This window comes from Catharus ustulatus, chromosome 11 (assembly GCF_009819885.2).
Source record: "Catharus ustulatus isolate bCatUst1 chromosome 11, bCatUst1.pri.v2, whole genome shotgun sequence".
In the NCBI taxonomy this organism is placed as follows: domain Eukaryota; kingdom Metazoa; phylum Chordata; class Aves; order Passeriformes; family Turdidae; genus Catharus; species Catharus ustulatus.
Genome location: NC_046231.1, coordinates 17,039,517 through 17,055,605, shown reverse-complemented (window position 1 = coordinate 17,055,605; position 16,089 = coordinate 17,039,517). Strand labels below are relative to the sequence as shown.

At 40.2% G+C, this 16,089-nt stretch overlaps 1 protein-coding gene across 1 annotated transcript in view; it reads left to right on the top strand.

Annotated features, from left to right (window-relative positions):
• The first annotated feature begins 7,153 nt into the window (after positions 1-7,153).
• Positions 7,154-16,089, top strand: part of PKD1L2 (polycystin 1 like 2) — a 36,414-nt gene continuing 27,478 nt past the window's right edge. Inside the window, exons 1-8 of the mRNA XM_033069343.2 lie at positions 7,154-7,570; positions 8,100-8,264; positions 10,865-11,050; positions 11,873-11,983; positions 12,404-12,551; positions 13,117-13,346; positions 13,997-14,401; positions 15,503-15,601. Of these exons, the coding sequence (XP_032925234.2) occupies positions 7,186-7,570; positions 8,100-8,264; positions 10,865-11,050; positions 11,873-11,983; positions 12,404-12,551; positions 13,117-13,346; positions 13,997-14,401; positions 15,503-15,601 (1,729 nt within the window). The 5' untranslated portion in view covers positions 7,154-7,185. The remainder of the gene's footprint in view (positions 7,571-8,099; positions 8,265-10,864; positions 11,051-11,872; positions 11,984-12,403; positions 12,552-13,116; positions 13,347-13,996; positions 14,402-15,502; positions 15,602-16,089) is intronic.

Sequence of the window (16,089 nt, the reverse complement as noted above, 5' to 3'; positions counted from 1 at the left end):
TCCGATTTTTTCAGCTGAATCACCATTGTTCCCAAAATGTTTAACATCACTTCTTAAGATTGACTGATCTCTTAGAACTACAACATTTATTTTATTCAAAACACAGTTTGTGCTACAGACTGTTCTGACGCATTTATTACACATTATCCCTCTTTTCCAAACCTCCTGTCTGTTTGATGGCTGATCTTCACCCCAGGAGACCATCAGGACAGCCTGCCTTGGTCTCTTTTTGGAAAGCACTGACAGAAGCAGATGATAACAAAATAAAAAGCCAGATTAGAAGAGAAAATATAGGGTCTTTGAATTAGAAATACTAATAAACAGCAGGATTGAACCAGAAGGCTGTAGGAGATGGAGGGGATCAAAATCCACATATATATGGAGATACGTACACATAGACATGCATATCCACTGTACATATGCATGTGTGTACTTGCACAGAGATTGTGTGTGTGCATTGACATGTTGATTCACTTCTTACACAAAGCCAAGTAAGGGATTTTTCAGCAATGTTAGGGACTGAAAAGGATCTGGCAAAAAACCAAAGGTGCCCAGCTCTACTCTCACTAAGCCATGGGGACTTTTCCCCTCTCCACAATGTTCTGTTTTGCATTAATATGTTTGTTTCAGTGTATCCTCATCCATTTATGTGTGCAGCTCTTCATGCTGCAGTTTTAATTATTTGACCTGTGAATTGTCTAATCTGTAGTGATATTAAGATTTCCATAGAGCAAGCAAGCAAAAAAATAAGATTAGTTCAAACCTCTTTTGCCTTCTCCACCCCAAGTGTTCATGTAGGTTAAGGTTCAGCCATGATGAGATAATTGGAAACCTTGTTGTCTGAATGGAAGAACAAGGAGCTGCAAATATGCCACAACTTCTGAAACCAACCTAAATGTGTTTGGTAGCTTATTTTAGGTATCTGTGGCTGAAAGTTGTCTCACATGTTGTACAACTTATGTAAAGAAGCCTTGTGAAGTTATTTTTTCCTGCTTGTCAGTAAAAAATACTTCATTTACCAGCAAAACACTTTTTTGTTGTCTTCATCACGCTAATGACAAATAAGCAGTTTAGTACAGTATGTAGAGATTAATTTTCTTACCAACTGTATGATTTCCTCCTTTTCACATTTAAATGGCAAAATATTAAAGCATTGATCTATAATCATAATTTGTAATTATCCACAGCAGAGGATGTGGATTAGATGATTTTTCTAATTTTCTTATTTTACATTTCTTCTTGTTGCAAAAACCCTTCAAATATAAATCTTCCCCCAATCAAATCTCACATTTTTCTCCACATTTCTCTCCCTCTCTGTTCACCCCTCATGACAACATTTCTGAAGTCACCAGCTTCCCACCACGTGCAGATTTGCTTCACTCTTTCTGCTCTAAACAACTGTGGTGAAAGCCACAAGCTGTTTCCTCTTGGGCCCTTTCTCACTTTCACTTCCCTTCAGTCTCTGCATGCCCTGAGCTTCTCTCCCAGACTTTAAAAGGGCCATGAAGGCATTTTTGGAGGCTGGGGGTTACATTTTGGGTGTGATTTGGGTGCCTTCCAAGGCAGCAGAGCTTGTTAACTGCATTTCTAATACAACAATAATGACATTGCTGTGCGCCTACCTTTGTACTTTTCGTTCACTTAGCAAGGAGCAAGTTATTGCCTTATAAATCACAGAGAGACCAATATAATTCCTTATCTCTATTATACTTAATTTATTTTAATCTCAGTCTTTTGCTTACAGAAATTGAGTTCTAATTAAACCCATTAACAAATGTCAAATTGATTTGATATGTATGACTTTAAGCTGTGCTATGAACTTTCAGCTATCAAAAGTTATCTATTGCTACCAAACAAAACTCCAATAGTAAAACTGATATGAACTTATGAGTTGTTCTTGCTGAAATCACACTGATTGCTATCTCACTTTCTAGAAACACAAGTTCTTATCTTTGTTAAATGCTCTTTTATTGGCATGATCTCACGACACAAAACTGCCACCAGATTATTTAGAAACATGTCTCTTGCACTGTCCAGATATAATTGCAAACACGAATTACTAATATAGTTTGTTCAAATTTAAATAACAATAGTTTCCCTATATTATTCTGACCAGATATTATTTGGGTCATAACTGTTTTGATCATATATTGTTTTGCTCATTATTTGAACAAAAACAACTAGTTTTGTGAGACTTTACTTGATAAAATTTTAATTTTCGGGAGGGGGAGTTTTTTGTGAGATTTCACAATTTCTTTGATAAATAAAAGCATTGCTTTCTTTTTTACAGTCAAAGTTTTAATACCTACCATGAGAATTGTTCATTAAAATAAATATATAGTATATAAATATATAATGTGACTTAACATTAAAACCCTTCAAGTGCTGAGGCATGGAACTGCTGGCCTACCCATATTGATATCCATCTGACTGAGCTTGCCCAGTGATCATAATGCCAAATATTTAAACTCTAGACATTAAAACAAATAAACAACCACAGTACCTACATAAACTTCCTCACTGTAAGACTTTTATAACCTTATCTGCAAGTTTCATCCCTATTTACATGTTTTAATATGTAAATTATATAGTTCAGTCACGTGTTTTCAAGTGGGTAGAATGACAACATTGAAGGTTGGCATTCACTTCCATGACTGAAGGGGTAGAAATGGGGTCACAAATGGTACAATGACAAAAGTTAATGTTGCTGCACTCTATCCTACCTGTGCTCTACTGTACATCTTTGGGGGAACATAAGGAAAAACTCAAAAGGTTTTAGTTTTTCTGGTTTTAGTAAATGGCAATTAAGTGTAGTGAGATTAACACTAAAACAGTGTTCCTGAGCAGGAATTACGAGGATTGTGAAGCTGATCTCTTTTGTAAGCTGTTGGATATCTGCTCATAAGAGACATTATCAATGTAAACAATTTGTAATAGAGCTTTTTTCCTCTCTGTTTCCATGCCCTGTAAGCTCTGAAATAGCTCATAATAATAAGAAGAAAGATGTGTAACCAAATAAAAGAAAACAAACAGTTTGTTAGAAGTCTGGCCAGTTTTACACTTATGGAAATCTGTAGAGACTGCAGAGACAGTGCCTGTAAATGATGGCTGTAAATTCAGATCCAAGCATTTTATTTTACCTCTGTCTGTGCTGGGCAAAGTTCAGTCCATTTATATCTACATGTTAATGTTTTACCCAAAGAGGGCACCTTTAATGCTTTTAACAGTTCTCTAATTAAGACATTAAGGCAATGGCAGATCTAAATTGTGCCACTTAGTCAAACCTGAGCACAAGGACACATGAGGTTCTTGAGATAGTTCTGCTCTTTTCTGTGTGAACTTAGGGCTCAATTTGGCCATCAATAACCTCAGCTCAATAAATGTTCTGATGGGCCCACTGATCCCCTTCTTCCTAACAGCCAAAGTTCTGCTCTGAAAGGCAATAACAAAGGGGAAACAGCTGGGAGAGAGGCAGGGATTGAGACATCAACTGTGGCAGTGAGGAAAGGCCAGCTAGGAGCCTAAAGGCAGTGCCAGACACTTCCAAGGGGACAGTTCCTATGAGAAGATCATCAGGGACTTATCCAGGTAACCATACACATCCTATAAACAGAAATTATGTTCAAACCAACAGCTCCTGAACATAATCCTACTTATCTTTATCCTGACCCCATCACGCCAGGCATGAATGTCTAATTTAATTATTACACCCAGTACAGATAAGAATTGTTTTCCCTGTTTTTATAAACAAGATAGCATCAAAATTGCAACTTGGCAGGGATCACTGGTAAGTTCAGTGTGTTGCCTCATGGAAAATTAGACAGTAGAAGCAACAACAGGACCAAACCCTTTTCAGTCAGCAAGAACTGGGTCTCACCTTCAGGATAAGCAACACAGGAGAGCAGCAAGGAAGGAAGTGGGGTTGTGATCCACCTTTTTAAACTAATTGGCAAATGGGCACTTTTAAAGCCAGCTGAAGAGATGGAAGGTGTAGATGTAGGTGTAGAGTCTGCTCAGTACTACCTACCTATCAAGGTAACAATGTTCTTCACATTGCAGAAGTTTACATGACACTGTAAAATGGACTACTCATTATCTTGTCTCAAGTTCATAGTACCTGAAAATAATCTTTTTGTTACCTCAAAGTAAAAGAAATCAGTTTTCCATTTTTTCTGTTTATTCAGTTAATAGAACACAGTGATGCTTATATTCCTGATAAAAATCTGTATATTACATTCAGTAATATTCAGGAATGTAAAGATGGTAATATCCTCCTATCGAGAGTAAATTTACTTGCTCTTCCTCAAGGCAAATGAACAACAGCCAAAATGAACAGGGGTGTGATTTATTCCTTCTCTTTGGCAGCTCTTCACTTCCTTAATTCTTCAAATCTAGCACTTTCTGGTCTCTATTATGGATTGTCAAGCTATTCTGCAGTGCTGCAGTTTGAATCACAGGACATTCTCAGGCTGTCATGATTCAGCTGTGATCTGTGAACTGCACCGGGGTACAGATCAGGACCACTCAAGACTTCTGGCATAAGAAAGCTGGTTTTCTTTTTTAAAAAGTCTTTCTGTTGAGGAAGAATGCAAAAGACATGTTTCCCACAGGAAGGTAAGTACAAGGAACACTGTTTACTTGACATCAAATGAGTTCCCACTTGGGAGCAAAAAGGGTTTTCAGAAGTTTCTCTCTTCCTGAAGACTTTAGCTGCTAATTTTGATGCTTTAAAAGCAGTATTTTCTTTTCATGTAAATGCTTTTCTCATTCTTGTGGTAAACAGAATAAACTGACAGAATGCTTTCCTGGCACTAAAGTATAAAAAGTCAACAAAGTGCCAAAGAGGGAAATTGTCTTTCTTCTACTCTCCATCTGCTGCAGGCAGCTGAAGAGTAACTTATAGCAACCGTAGATTAGGAAAAAAATGCACATTGCTATAGAAATTGCCAACAGTAGACTCGCTTGGAGAGCTTGGCTTTATTTGTAGACATTTCCAAACATTATTTGTTCTTTTTCAGGGCCTATTTCAAAATTCATCAAAGCCAGAGACGAGACTTCCATTAATTTCAATGCCTTTGGAGCAGATTCACAGGGGAGAGCCTGTGGCACCCTCAGCCCTGGCATTTTTAGTATGTTCCTGTAGTCAGATTACCAGTAGCAGAGAGAGAACTGGACAATGCTACAGACCACGTTCATCACAAAAGTGAGCTCCTACTGGAAATGTCTGTATTTAAGTGCAGTCTGCTTCACCATGCCTGTGCTTTCAGAAACAGGCTGTGCTTCTCATATGTAGAAGGACAAAGTGGGAGGGCTGGAACCAGCTGCTGTGAAGCCTGGCAAGTCAGCAGGGCCCAAGAAGAAGCAGGGAGTCTGGAGAAAGCATCATGCAAACATACAGTGGCCAACTAACTGAAGAGCAGCTGCCCTCAGCTCTGACCGCTGCAACAGCTTGAATATAAAACAGTTGGGCTGGGTATTCCCAAACTGAAGAAGTTTTTTAGAGGGCCTGAAAAGGACTCCTAATTTGCATACAACCCCCAACAGAAGCAGCTGATAATCGTAGTTACACAGTCTCATCCAGGAAGGGGATGGGTGTCTGGGCCAATTAGCTAATTAGAATATGGATTGGCCTTCTCCAGAGCCGGGAAATCCAGTCCCAATATTCATATTCATAGCTGCTCCATAAGCTCTCCCTATTAATCAGTCAGAAATTCATGTGGGATCTGTTCCAAGGGTTTCATAGCTGAACTCTTGATTTACAGGTGTGGTGAGAAGGAAGACATCCAGCATAGTGTACTTTCTTCTCCTTTCCTCTCACCCCCCCACAATTTCCCTACCCATTAAACACTTTCCAATTAACTTTATCTTTAAAACCCTGATAGCAACCCTGCTTTTTCCAGCTGAGCACGACAGCCATAAACTAGAGGTCCAGAAAGGCCTTGGGATTGAAGTTCACTCGGATGTTGACTGGATGAAGTGCATGCACTCGACTTTGGCAGAACGCTTTGGAGCTGGACTTGGCACACTGCAGGGATGGGCACTGCCTTCAGCAGCAGTGCAGTGCAGGAGGAATTTCTACAGTGCAGGAATCCATCAAACACCGCTAATTCCTCTGTGCTGTGGTAACTGGCTCACTGAGCCATGTCTAAATATAAGTGCATGTTCTTTCAGCTTTGGGTTATGGTGGTATAAATTAATAATAATGGCAGCAAACTCAATGGAGTTAATGCCAAGGACAGGAGAATCACAATAGCTAAAATCCTTCTTTGTACTGTGCTTCTGCTAAGCTGGTGGCTTTGTAAACCTGATGGATATCTTCTGTAAGGAAGCTGAGATGCATTTAGATATTTCAGCTCCTAAATGTTGCTGGGCTTGCTTCCCAAAGTCCATCAGCAGCCTTTGGAATATGCAAATAGGGCTCTCAAGTAGTTCTGATGACTAAGGCAATATTTTCATCTTTCCTAAATCATTGGTTTAAGTTATGGCCTTCTCTTGTGCCTCCCAGCAGGTATAAATAAATACTGTAGCTCCAGCAGCTTATCTTTTGAGGGATGATGGGAGCATTTCACTAGGTGTGTGGAATTCTAAGCAGACACAACAGTTCAAAATGAAGCTTACTTGGACCAGCTGAGATGAATCTGCACATACAGAAACAGGAGGGCAGGATGGATATGATACAATAATTACAGACATTGCATTAGCATCTAAAAGAAGCACCTCAAACAATAACTATTAAAAATAAAGTGATACAGATCTATTAAATGTATCTAGAGAAGCAGTGTGTTTTCCCATCTCATAACTCATGTTTCTAATTTTTTTTATTCTCACTGTTGTATCTCTTTGCTGTTGTAAAGACCTCCCACCTTCAATATTCACACAATGAAGCCTTTGATATAGGAGCTTTATCTCACTTTTCCACCTGTTCAACAGTAGCATATATCAACTTTATCTTCTCTGCTCATGAGGACAGCAATGATTTAATGCCTTCTCTTCAAACTGATCTCACATGGGAAGTGACATTTGTACAATAGAGCTCACCAGGGCCAGTACAGGGGCTTACATCAGCTCAACACGCCCCAGACGCAATCACAATTATATATTAGAAGTCCCGTTGTGCTCCATGCTCTATTGCTGCTGTTGTGGCAAGCAGCAAAGAGGAAGGAGAATGCTGATGACATGACAAGGATGACATCTCAAGCTTTTGAAGAAGGCAGCAAAAAGAGTGGTGCCCTGGAAAGCAAGACAAGTGCGACACACAGCACTGAGCTGAGAATGTGGCTGGGGGTCACAGTTCTGATTTCTCTTGCCGTGTGCGTGGCTGTGGAAGAAGCAACTGATGAAGGAATACCTTGCTCAAAGTACCAGCAAGCTTTCAACCATTCATGCTATGAGTTTGTTAGACTCCAGCAAACCTTCACAAGTGCTCAGAGCTGGTGTGAGAGAGGAGGAGGGCACCTTGTCTTTATTCAAAATGAGGAAACTCAAGAGTTCTTGCAAAAACATATTGCTGAGGATCAGGAATGGTGGATAGGACTGATATCAAACTCCTTGCTGAATGAAACTACTGATGGTAGGTGGTTTTAAAATAATGTCTTTAAAACTGTATCAGCTCATGATTTTTTTTTTTAACACGGTAAAAATGCAGCGCCTTTGTAGATTATCTGCTGAAAAGCCTCTGTCTTTTGTTGCTGTATCTTCAGATTTATATTGAGATGTTTAATTGCCTGCTTCACTTCCTTGTTGCATGTTATCTTGTGGTTGTGTGAACACATGGTGAATGAGACCAGCTTGCTGACCCAGTGAAACAAATGTGCTGTGTTAAGTCTCCAGTGGAAGCCAATTCATCCCACTATGAAGTGCTGCAAGGTCTGATGCAAGGGAAATGGTGAAATCTTGAGGCTGGGAGCACAGGTGGAAGTGGCAGTGTCTCTTTTCATGATTGTATCAGGTTCAATATAAAATGCAATTGAAGATCCTTACCCAGGCTAAACCATCTCTGCTTCAGTAGGAGCAGGGCTACAGTCCTGCTCTGCAGGCTCTGACTCTAATTGTATTACTGTGGAAAATAAACATTCAGAACACAATTTCTCTGTTCACAGGGTCAATAACTTGGCTGGACACTTCAAATATAAGCTACAGTAACTGGTACAAGGATCAGCCATCTCCCTTCTCATCCACATGTGGGTACATCCTGAAGAATGCCAAGTATCAGTGGGGTGTGACTGAAAATTGCAGCCAGGAATTTGACTTCATTTGCGAGTTTGGTAAGATACACAGCAGCTGGAACAGCGAAGTGAGTGTGCTGTGATCACAATGGGGCATAAATCGCCTTCTTGCTTCAAAGTAACTGGGAAATAACTTAATGAATCTTATTAAATGTGAACAAGCAAAAAGCCATATAACCCCAGCTCTTTTTCCAGTGTGCTGATGTACTCCTTATCTGGAGAAGGAAGAACCCACAAATCACTGGGAGATGTAGGTGCTCAGCTCAGACATTAAGGTCCAGGGTTCCAGCAGAGGGTTGATAAAATAGAAATGGATCTGAGAGTCACTGATCTGAGAGTGAGTTCACATCTATAGTGGACATAAGCTGGTTATGTTAAAGCACAGCTGCAAGAATAAACTCCCACGACACCATAGTACCTGGGCTAGGTGGGACATGTATGGCTGCCCTGTAAAAACACTCATTAATGTGTACCAGAAAAAATTCCATTTGTAACTGCAGCAAAAATACAGTCAGGCTTCCAGAGGCACCACTCCTTGCAGCCTGGAGTGAGCAAAAGTGAGAGCAAGTTTTTCTTGTTTCTTCTCAGACCCGTCCATCACGTGAAGTTCAAGGTTTTCCCCAGGTTAAGGAAGCAGACAGGAACCTGTACTTCCTGTGCTCAGACAGAAAATCCACAGACATTGTGTCCCTCAAATTGTGACTTGGAACAAACAGTTCTGGAAAGGAATGCTGGCAATATCAATCCTTTCAACATATAGATATGAGGGGAATTTGTGTTCCTCGCACTTTGCACAGGAGTACTTTCAACTGCAGCTAGAACTGTGGTCACCAGCACTGTGGAAGGACAGTCTGGCTGTGGGCTCACTATAGAGAAAGGCTTCCAATCAAGTGTGCAAGTACAGGTTTCCACAAGCCCTAGAAGTGCTACTGCCCTGTTCAGCAATCTACTACTACTGACATAAATAGCAAGTTGTTCTGCAATAATCAATGTAATAAAGTTTTGTTTCCTATTCCAATTTTCTGTTCCACACCGCCTCCCTACCCTCCTCCTCAGCACTCCCAGTTTACTCCCATATCCCCAGCACGTCCCACCTCTGCAAATACTTCTCACTGCCTCAGCTGTCTCCCCTGCAGCTGTTCCAGAGCTCCAGCTGTATGTGCTGGCCACTTGAATTCCACATCCCAGAATAGGTAAACATAGGGTTATAATTTCTACTCCTCACAGAGGCATTGATGTAGCCCCTTCTCTTCTCCCTAGATATTGCATTTCATGAAATTTTAGGGTGTTGGAGGTTTATATCTATACATCAAATTTAGCTGAAGATGACTAACATTAAAAATGACTGGGGGAGAGGAAACTGGCAGACAGCACAATCCCTTAAGCTTATTTTCCTTGCAAAAACAGACTAAAATTATTTTTCCATTGCAACCACGGTAGACAACTGTCTGTTTGTAAGGAAACCATCATCAGTTACCACAGGATCTGACTGAGAGCTCATTAAATTCAAAGAGCAACAATATCCTACACTACATTCATCATCCCACTACCCAGGAAACCAAGACCAGATCGAGGCAATTCTACCATTTGGTGCTCTGTAGGTTAGCAGTTTACTACAGTATGTAGTGAACCAGGGTTCATACCTAGAAACACAGACCAAGTTTTGTACATCTTTCCATGTAAAAGTTGCTGAGACAGCAAATACTGTGAGAAATCTTCACATAGAGAACAAAAAAAGGCATGAGATAATAGTCCATACTAGAATTTACCAGCAAGTTATTTTTCAAGCTTATTTAGAGAGCTCTAATCTGCAAACTGATCATGTTGCTATAGTTACAGCCAGGCTTAGCTTTAGCCTTTAAACAACAATAGCACACAATTATTGCAGTGTGCACACATTGGCACTGTTAATCAAGGGACTTGACGGGAGTGATCCAAACAACAACAGGAGGACAATGTATTTAAAACTGGGACTGTTGAAACAAAAACATCCTTTTGCAACACTCCCATATGAAAGCAGTTATTCACATCCTCCTCTTCAGGGTATTAAGTATCCTGATTACTACATGATACTAAGAATTCTGAAAGATAATTAACTGTCCCAGATTAATCAAAGAATGAGGTGTATGCATTTAGAGCTATGACCTTACCCATCTGAGCAGTCCTACTGAATGAAGTCAGTCAAATATCACACAGGAACAAAGGAGTCTCTGTTGCAGAAATGGGATCAGCTCCATACTTAATATGCAAACTATTCTCCAAAGCAATTACCTGAACATTATGCAATCCATACATCATTTTCAGAAGTAAGGAGTAACTTTAAACTTTCCAGTATTTCAGGTCAAATGCTAAGAGTTTCCCACAAAAATACTATTAATTTTTATAATTAAAATGTTTTTGTTCATTGAAAATGTCCTCAGTATTTTAAGGCAGAAAAAAACATAAACATATTAATTTCAACTTTTAAAAATAAAAATATTCAATTCTTTTATAATTTTCTTAAATTCGCTTAATTGTTTAGCTTAAAAGGGAGAAAAGGGAAGAAAGAGAAACAAAACAAAATGGGCACACAGTAGAATTGTAGCAGGATTTTTCAGAAATCCAAAAAGGTAATATTTGGTTTTTTTTCCTCCTGTTAGAATCTGGCCAGAGCATTGCTTGTGATAATTACAATGCCACTGTACAATGTGGATCAGGAGAAGTTATTGAAATTGAAGAGAGCTTCTATGGGCGGAAGACCCCTCACTACTGTGTGTCACAGACTCCTCTCCAGCTGGGAACAGATGAAGGCTGCAGCTGGATCAGTGTCAAGGATGAAGTAGCAGGTGGTATCTCACAGCACTGCTTGTCAGAAACACAGAGTGGGAACCAAAGTTCCTTGTCCCTCGAATACTTTGTGTTCCAGTAGAGTAAGCACATGGGAAAGGAGATTATTCCTAAAATAAAGGGAATCACAGAGAGCTTCTGACAGGGAGGAGGTTGCTACAGGAGGCTGGATGGAAAGGAGGGGTTTTGTGAGGAGCAAAGATTCAGAGAAAGAGAGGAGGAGCACAAGGAGGGGTTTTGTGAGGAGCAAAGATTCAGAGAAGGAGAGGAGCAGATAAAGGACAAGGGTGTACCTGGCTACACTCACTGTAGGAAGAAAATATGTGAGCACACTGATTCCTTGACAAATTTGGTGGGATACACAAGTATGACAGAGATTCAAGGCATCACATCCAGACAAACCTAACTCCAAAGCAGGAAGGGTGAAAAGGCTGGGACCTTGGGAACAGGAGGGACCTGCTGCTGCCTGCCACATGTCAGGCACCCACTCTGCCAGAGCCAAGGGCTTGGACACTAAACAGTGACTGTGGCCTGTCCCCAGGGTGATTCTTAAGGCATCCAGCCTAAATTAAACAAAACACATAAGCTTTAATTTTTTGTCCCTTTTCAAATTCAGCTTCGTTCAAATAAAATGAAATGGTCCTAAGAAATGCCACATGATAAGCAACACAGTAAAGTCAAAGTCATGTGCAAATTTGTCTAGAAACCCAAGACATGATACTGCTCCTCCAGCCTTTTTTGTTTCTCAACCATCTTTCAGCTGAGCTGTTGAGACAGTGAAGGCAAAAGCCACTTGCTGATGTGAAATGCTCCCTTTCCAGGTCAGTGTCATGGTCTGCAGGCCTGCCAGGTGGCAGCAGATGGCACTTTCTTTGGAGATCCTTGTCCAGCTTCGGGCAGCTATTTGTCTATTCAATACCACTGCAAGGAAGGTAAGAGGGAGGGGACACACCAAAATACTGTGCTGTTCTTTGCTGTTACACTGTGACCATTGATATTTATCTTAAAAATCACTGTTCCATCCTCAGGGAAGAAACTGGAATGGTGGTGATCATGAAAATAGGCACAAAAATGTAGATTCCTGGTCCTAACTGAGGGGTTCTGGGTAGAATACAAAGCCCAGAAATTCAGACACATGAAATACATTTAGATGAAACTATGTTCCAACAAGAAGTTTGATTAACATTCATGGAAAAGAATTAGCTCCCTGTCACACCACTAATGCACACAAATTAGCTGTAGTACCAACTGTGGTTTGGAGCAGGTTGGCTCTCCATGCCTGAAAATTAATTGAATTTTGCAAGAAAAGTAGACAAAACACTGGCACTGAATTCTGTCATTCTGTTTTGCAGGTCTGCAGCTGGTTATGACAGACACATGTTTTGTTTTTGAAAATATCACGCTCACATTGAACTGGCTGCTCTCACCATACTCTGGGAATCTTTCCTGTACCATTAGCACTGGAGATGGTCACACCATTGATCCCTACTACCCTCTATCGTAAGAGAAAGCTTTCATTTCTCTTCAGACAAACAGTGCATTTCATTGCTTGCACTTTATGGAGTGTGCCACATCTCATACATGAGATGGTAAAAACTAAATAGTTTAATAATAGAACATACCTATGAGAGACTTAGATTCTGCAAAAACCTGTTCTGAAATCAATATAAAATTTTGTATTAAGCTACCAACCACAACCTTTCTATTATAACAAGTGTTTCCTATTTCCAAGATTATTTATTCTAGATCTTAAGACTCAAAATAACCGAAAATGTGTCAGTAATTGCCAAACTACAAGCAAATATTAATTCCTTAAGTTTAAAAAAGTGGTTTTTGAAAACAATTCAAATATAACAAGGACATTCTGTAGTTTTTCTTTTGTTTTAATTGCATAAAAATCCTGTCTTTAATAGAGCAAACATTTTTCTGCTGCATTTAAAAATCAGATTTTGTCTTAGTGATAGGAATGACATTTGAATGAATGAAATTCAGGGATGTGTCAAGGTGAAGGACTTCCCAGGATGGTCTTCCACAACAAGCAGCTGTTGTTCTGTTTCTATCCTAGACTGCTCAGCAGCCTCACATACATGTACTCCTCTCCTGGGGAGTTTGCTGTTTTTGTGGAGTGCACCACGAGCGAGTGGCACGTGCTGGCACAGAGGCAGGTGACTGTTCAGGATAAGGTGGATCAGCTCAGCATCACTGGGTGCTACAGCCTCTATGAAACAGGGAACAGCTCCCACTGCCGTACGCTCTATGGGGAGGTGCTGTGGATCCAAGTTCAGCTCACTGGAGGTGAGGATAATTTCTCTGCACGATTTAAAGGGAAGGATAAATATTATTGCCATCCATGGGATAAAATAAGGATTTTCATTATGCAAAATAGTCCTTCTTTTTAGTGGATGTTTTCCCTCTAATTGTTGTATTCCTGCAATTTGATTCTCTCAGTTCTCCTGGAGGGGTTCTTCTTCAGACATATTTCACCACCTAAATCATAAGCATAAACCCTTTTTTCCTACTGCCAAAGCTGACAGCACAAGCATAACTTTAGTCCCTAAAATCCACGTGATGCCAGTCAGAATATTTCTGTATTTGAAGTTAAAAATGCATGGAAATGCTCCTCTGATTAGAATAAGAGGATTCCACTCTGAGCTGGACACATTTGCTGTTGTCCAGTTCTTTCTCACTACAAGTTCCTGGAAGCCACATATGCGCTGAAAAAAATTAAAATTCAGTAATGTATGTTTGACTTCTCAAAATATTCCCACCAGAAAAACACGCAATAGATCTTTCATTAAGTCACCTTAAGTGACTTTATTAAAAATGACTGCATTGCTGCAGTGTTCTTGTGACTCCTGTATAAACACTGGAATGCTGCACAAAGCAGCTGGAATTTATTGGCCTATTGCACAAACTGTGAGAAATGTTCATTTGTGTTTTTGCAGGCAGTGGAGTAACCTACAGTGTGTTAGCAGATAACTTGACACTGACTGAATCCAGTGCAAAGGAAGGTCTTGTCCCCCATAACCTGACACTCAACAGTGCCTCTCAAGAGCTGATAGGCCCAGGGATACATCAGCTGGAAATCCGAGCATCCAGGAACACGAAGGCATCGGAGACGTCCGAGAGTATTGCTGTTCATTTAATTGAGCCAGTATCTGGAATTCAGGCTGCAGTAGCTTCCCACACTCTGCAGCTGGGGGAGGATTTGGAGGTGAATGTCTCTGTGTCCCATGGTGCCCCAGAGAAGCTGGTGTTTGAGGTGGTTGGAGCCAACCAAACCCACTGGCACAAAGCAGATGGCCCTGGTGGCGAGCCGCGGACGTACGGCGTTCCTGTGCCCTCAGAAGGTACAGCACACTGACACCTCCTGTGCCTCCTGGACATCACACATCAACACAGGTCACAAAACCAGGCACAGCACCCTGGGCTAGGGGCAGTAATCACACCTGAATTTGGCAGCTTTTCTGACTGCTCAAACTTAATCTGTGGAGCAGGATGAACAGCACAGTCCTATGTAAATGAGCTAAATTACAGAGCTGACAAATGGCTCTGCATATGCAGGCTCAGAGCAAGGCTTCACCTGATTCTTGCAATGCAAGAGACACAGTGAAAACACATAGGGTTTATTTTTTCATGGCACCATCTGATTGAAGTACAAATGAGGACAGTTTATTGAATAGCAAAGTGTTTTCCTCCTGTTTGTTCATAATGTTTCAAGTTTAGGTTGCTCTGCATTTTACACTAAAGTAATTCATAATAAGAGGAGTTCTCAGAAGAGATGACAAAGAAAAGGGGAGTTTTTCTGTGTGTCCATTTCCAACACATAACTTTTGTTGGAGTTAAATATGAATAAACATTTTAGTAATACTATCCTTCCATTATTACATAGTCAAAGCCTTTAAAATGTGGAATTAGGCAGATTGTGCTGAAGAGTTAATTAACAGTGGCAGAAGATAAAAAAGTTTCCACCTCTAATGAGCTATTCCAACCCCATGCCAAAGTGGGAACAGCAGAAGCTAATTATGATTTCATTTCATATTTTTAAATTATTCAATATTAAAGTTTTATTTGTTCTCCCTGTACCCATTTGAACATCCCTTCCCCATAGGCAGAAATTTTCAAACAAGATAGCTGCTGTCTCAAGATGCCTAAACTCATTTGTCCTCCAGGGTTTGTACACCTCTAGTTTCCTGTGTGATCGTATCATAGCCAGCTGACAAAGAACAGCATGACAAGGGCTAGGAAAAGGACAGCTGAGTTATTAAGAAGTTGAGATAAAGGGGAAAAACATTCCAGGAAAAGCATTTCAGCCATGGGCACCCATCAGAAACCCCCCTGAAAACTCTTAACAGAAAAGAAGGGGTTTTTTTAAAAAATTGGATATTATAGCTCAAACCTGTTGGACTGGACCCACTGAAAACTCTTAACTGGCCCTTTGCCTTCTCTAGGTACTTTTCTAGTGAAAGTGGTGGCCATGAATGCCTTCTCAAACATGAGTCTGGATCTTGGATTCATCACTGTGTTGGCAAACAGCTCCCATAAAAAAGGTAATTACATTAATCTGACAGGGCTGGTTTTGACCACGTAAGTGTCTTTTTGCAATCAGAGCATTTCATGGAGTGTTTATGGTTTGCATGTAGTAATTGCTTTCCTTCCACCAACAGTGCTGAAAACTTTTGTGGAGGCTTCTTCCTGATGAAGGCAGATTCCCTGACTTTGATGTAGTCATAAATTAGCATCACTCTGTATATGTAACACATTGCACATTTGCTGTTTGTCCTAGAAATAATTAGTGAAGTTTATGGCTCGGGACATAGCTTTGAAACCAGAAAATATTTGCATCACAGCAGTCTCATAAATTGCTGTCACTAATGGCTTCGAGATGGCTCATCCTTACATTTACAAGAGCAGATTATACCAGAAATAAAATAACCTTAGCACTAATTGTATTGAAAGTTTTCCGGTGCTTTCCATCCATTTTCCTTTGTACATCAGTGAAACTCCATCACCTCCTGTGAATATATTTTGATTTATA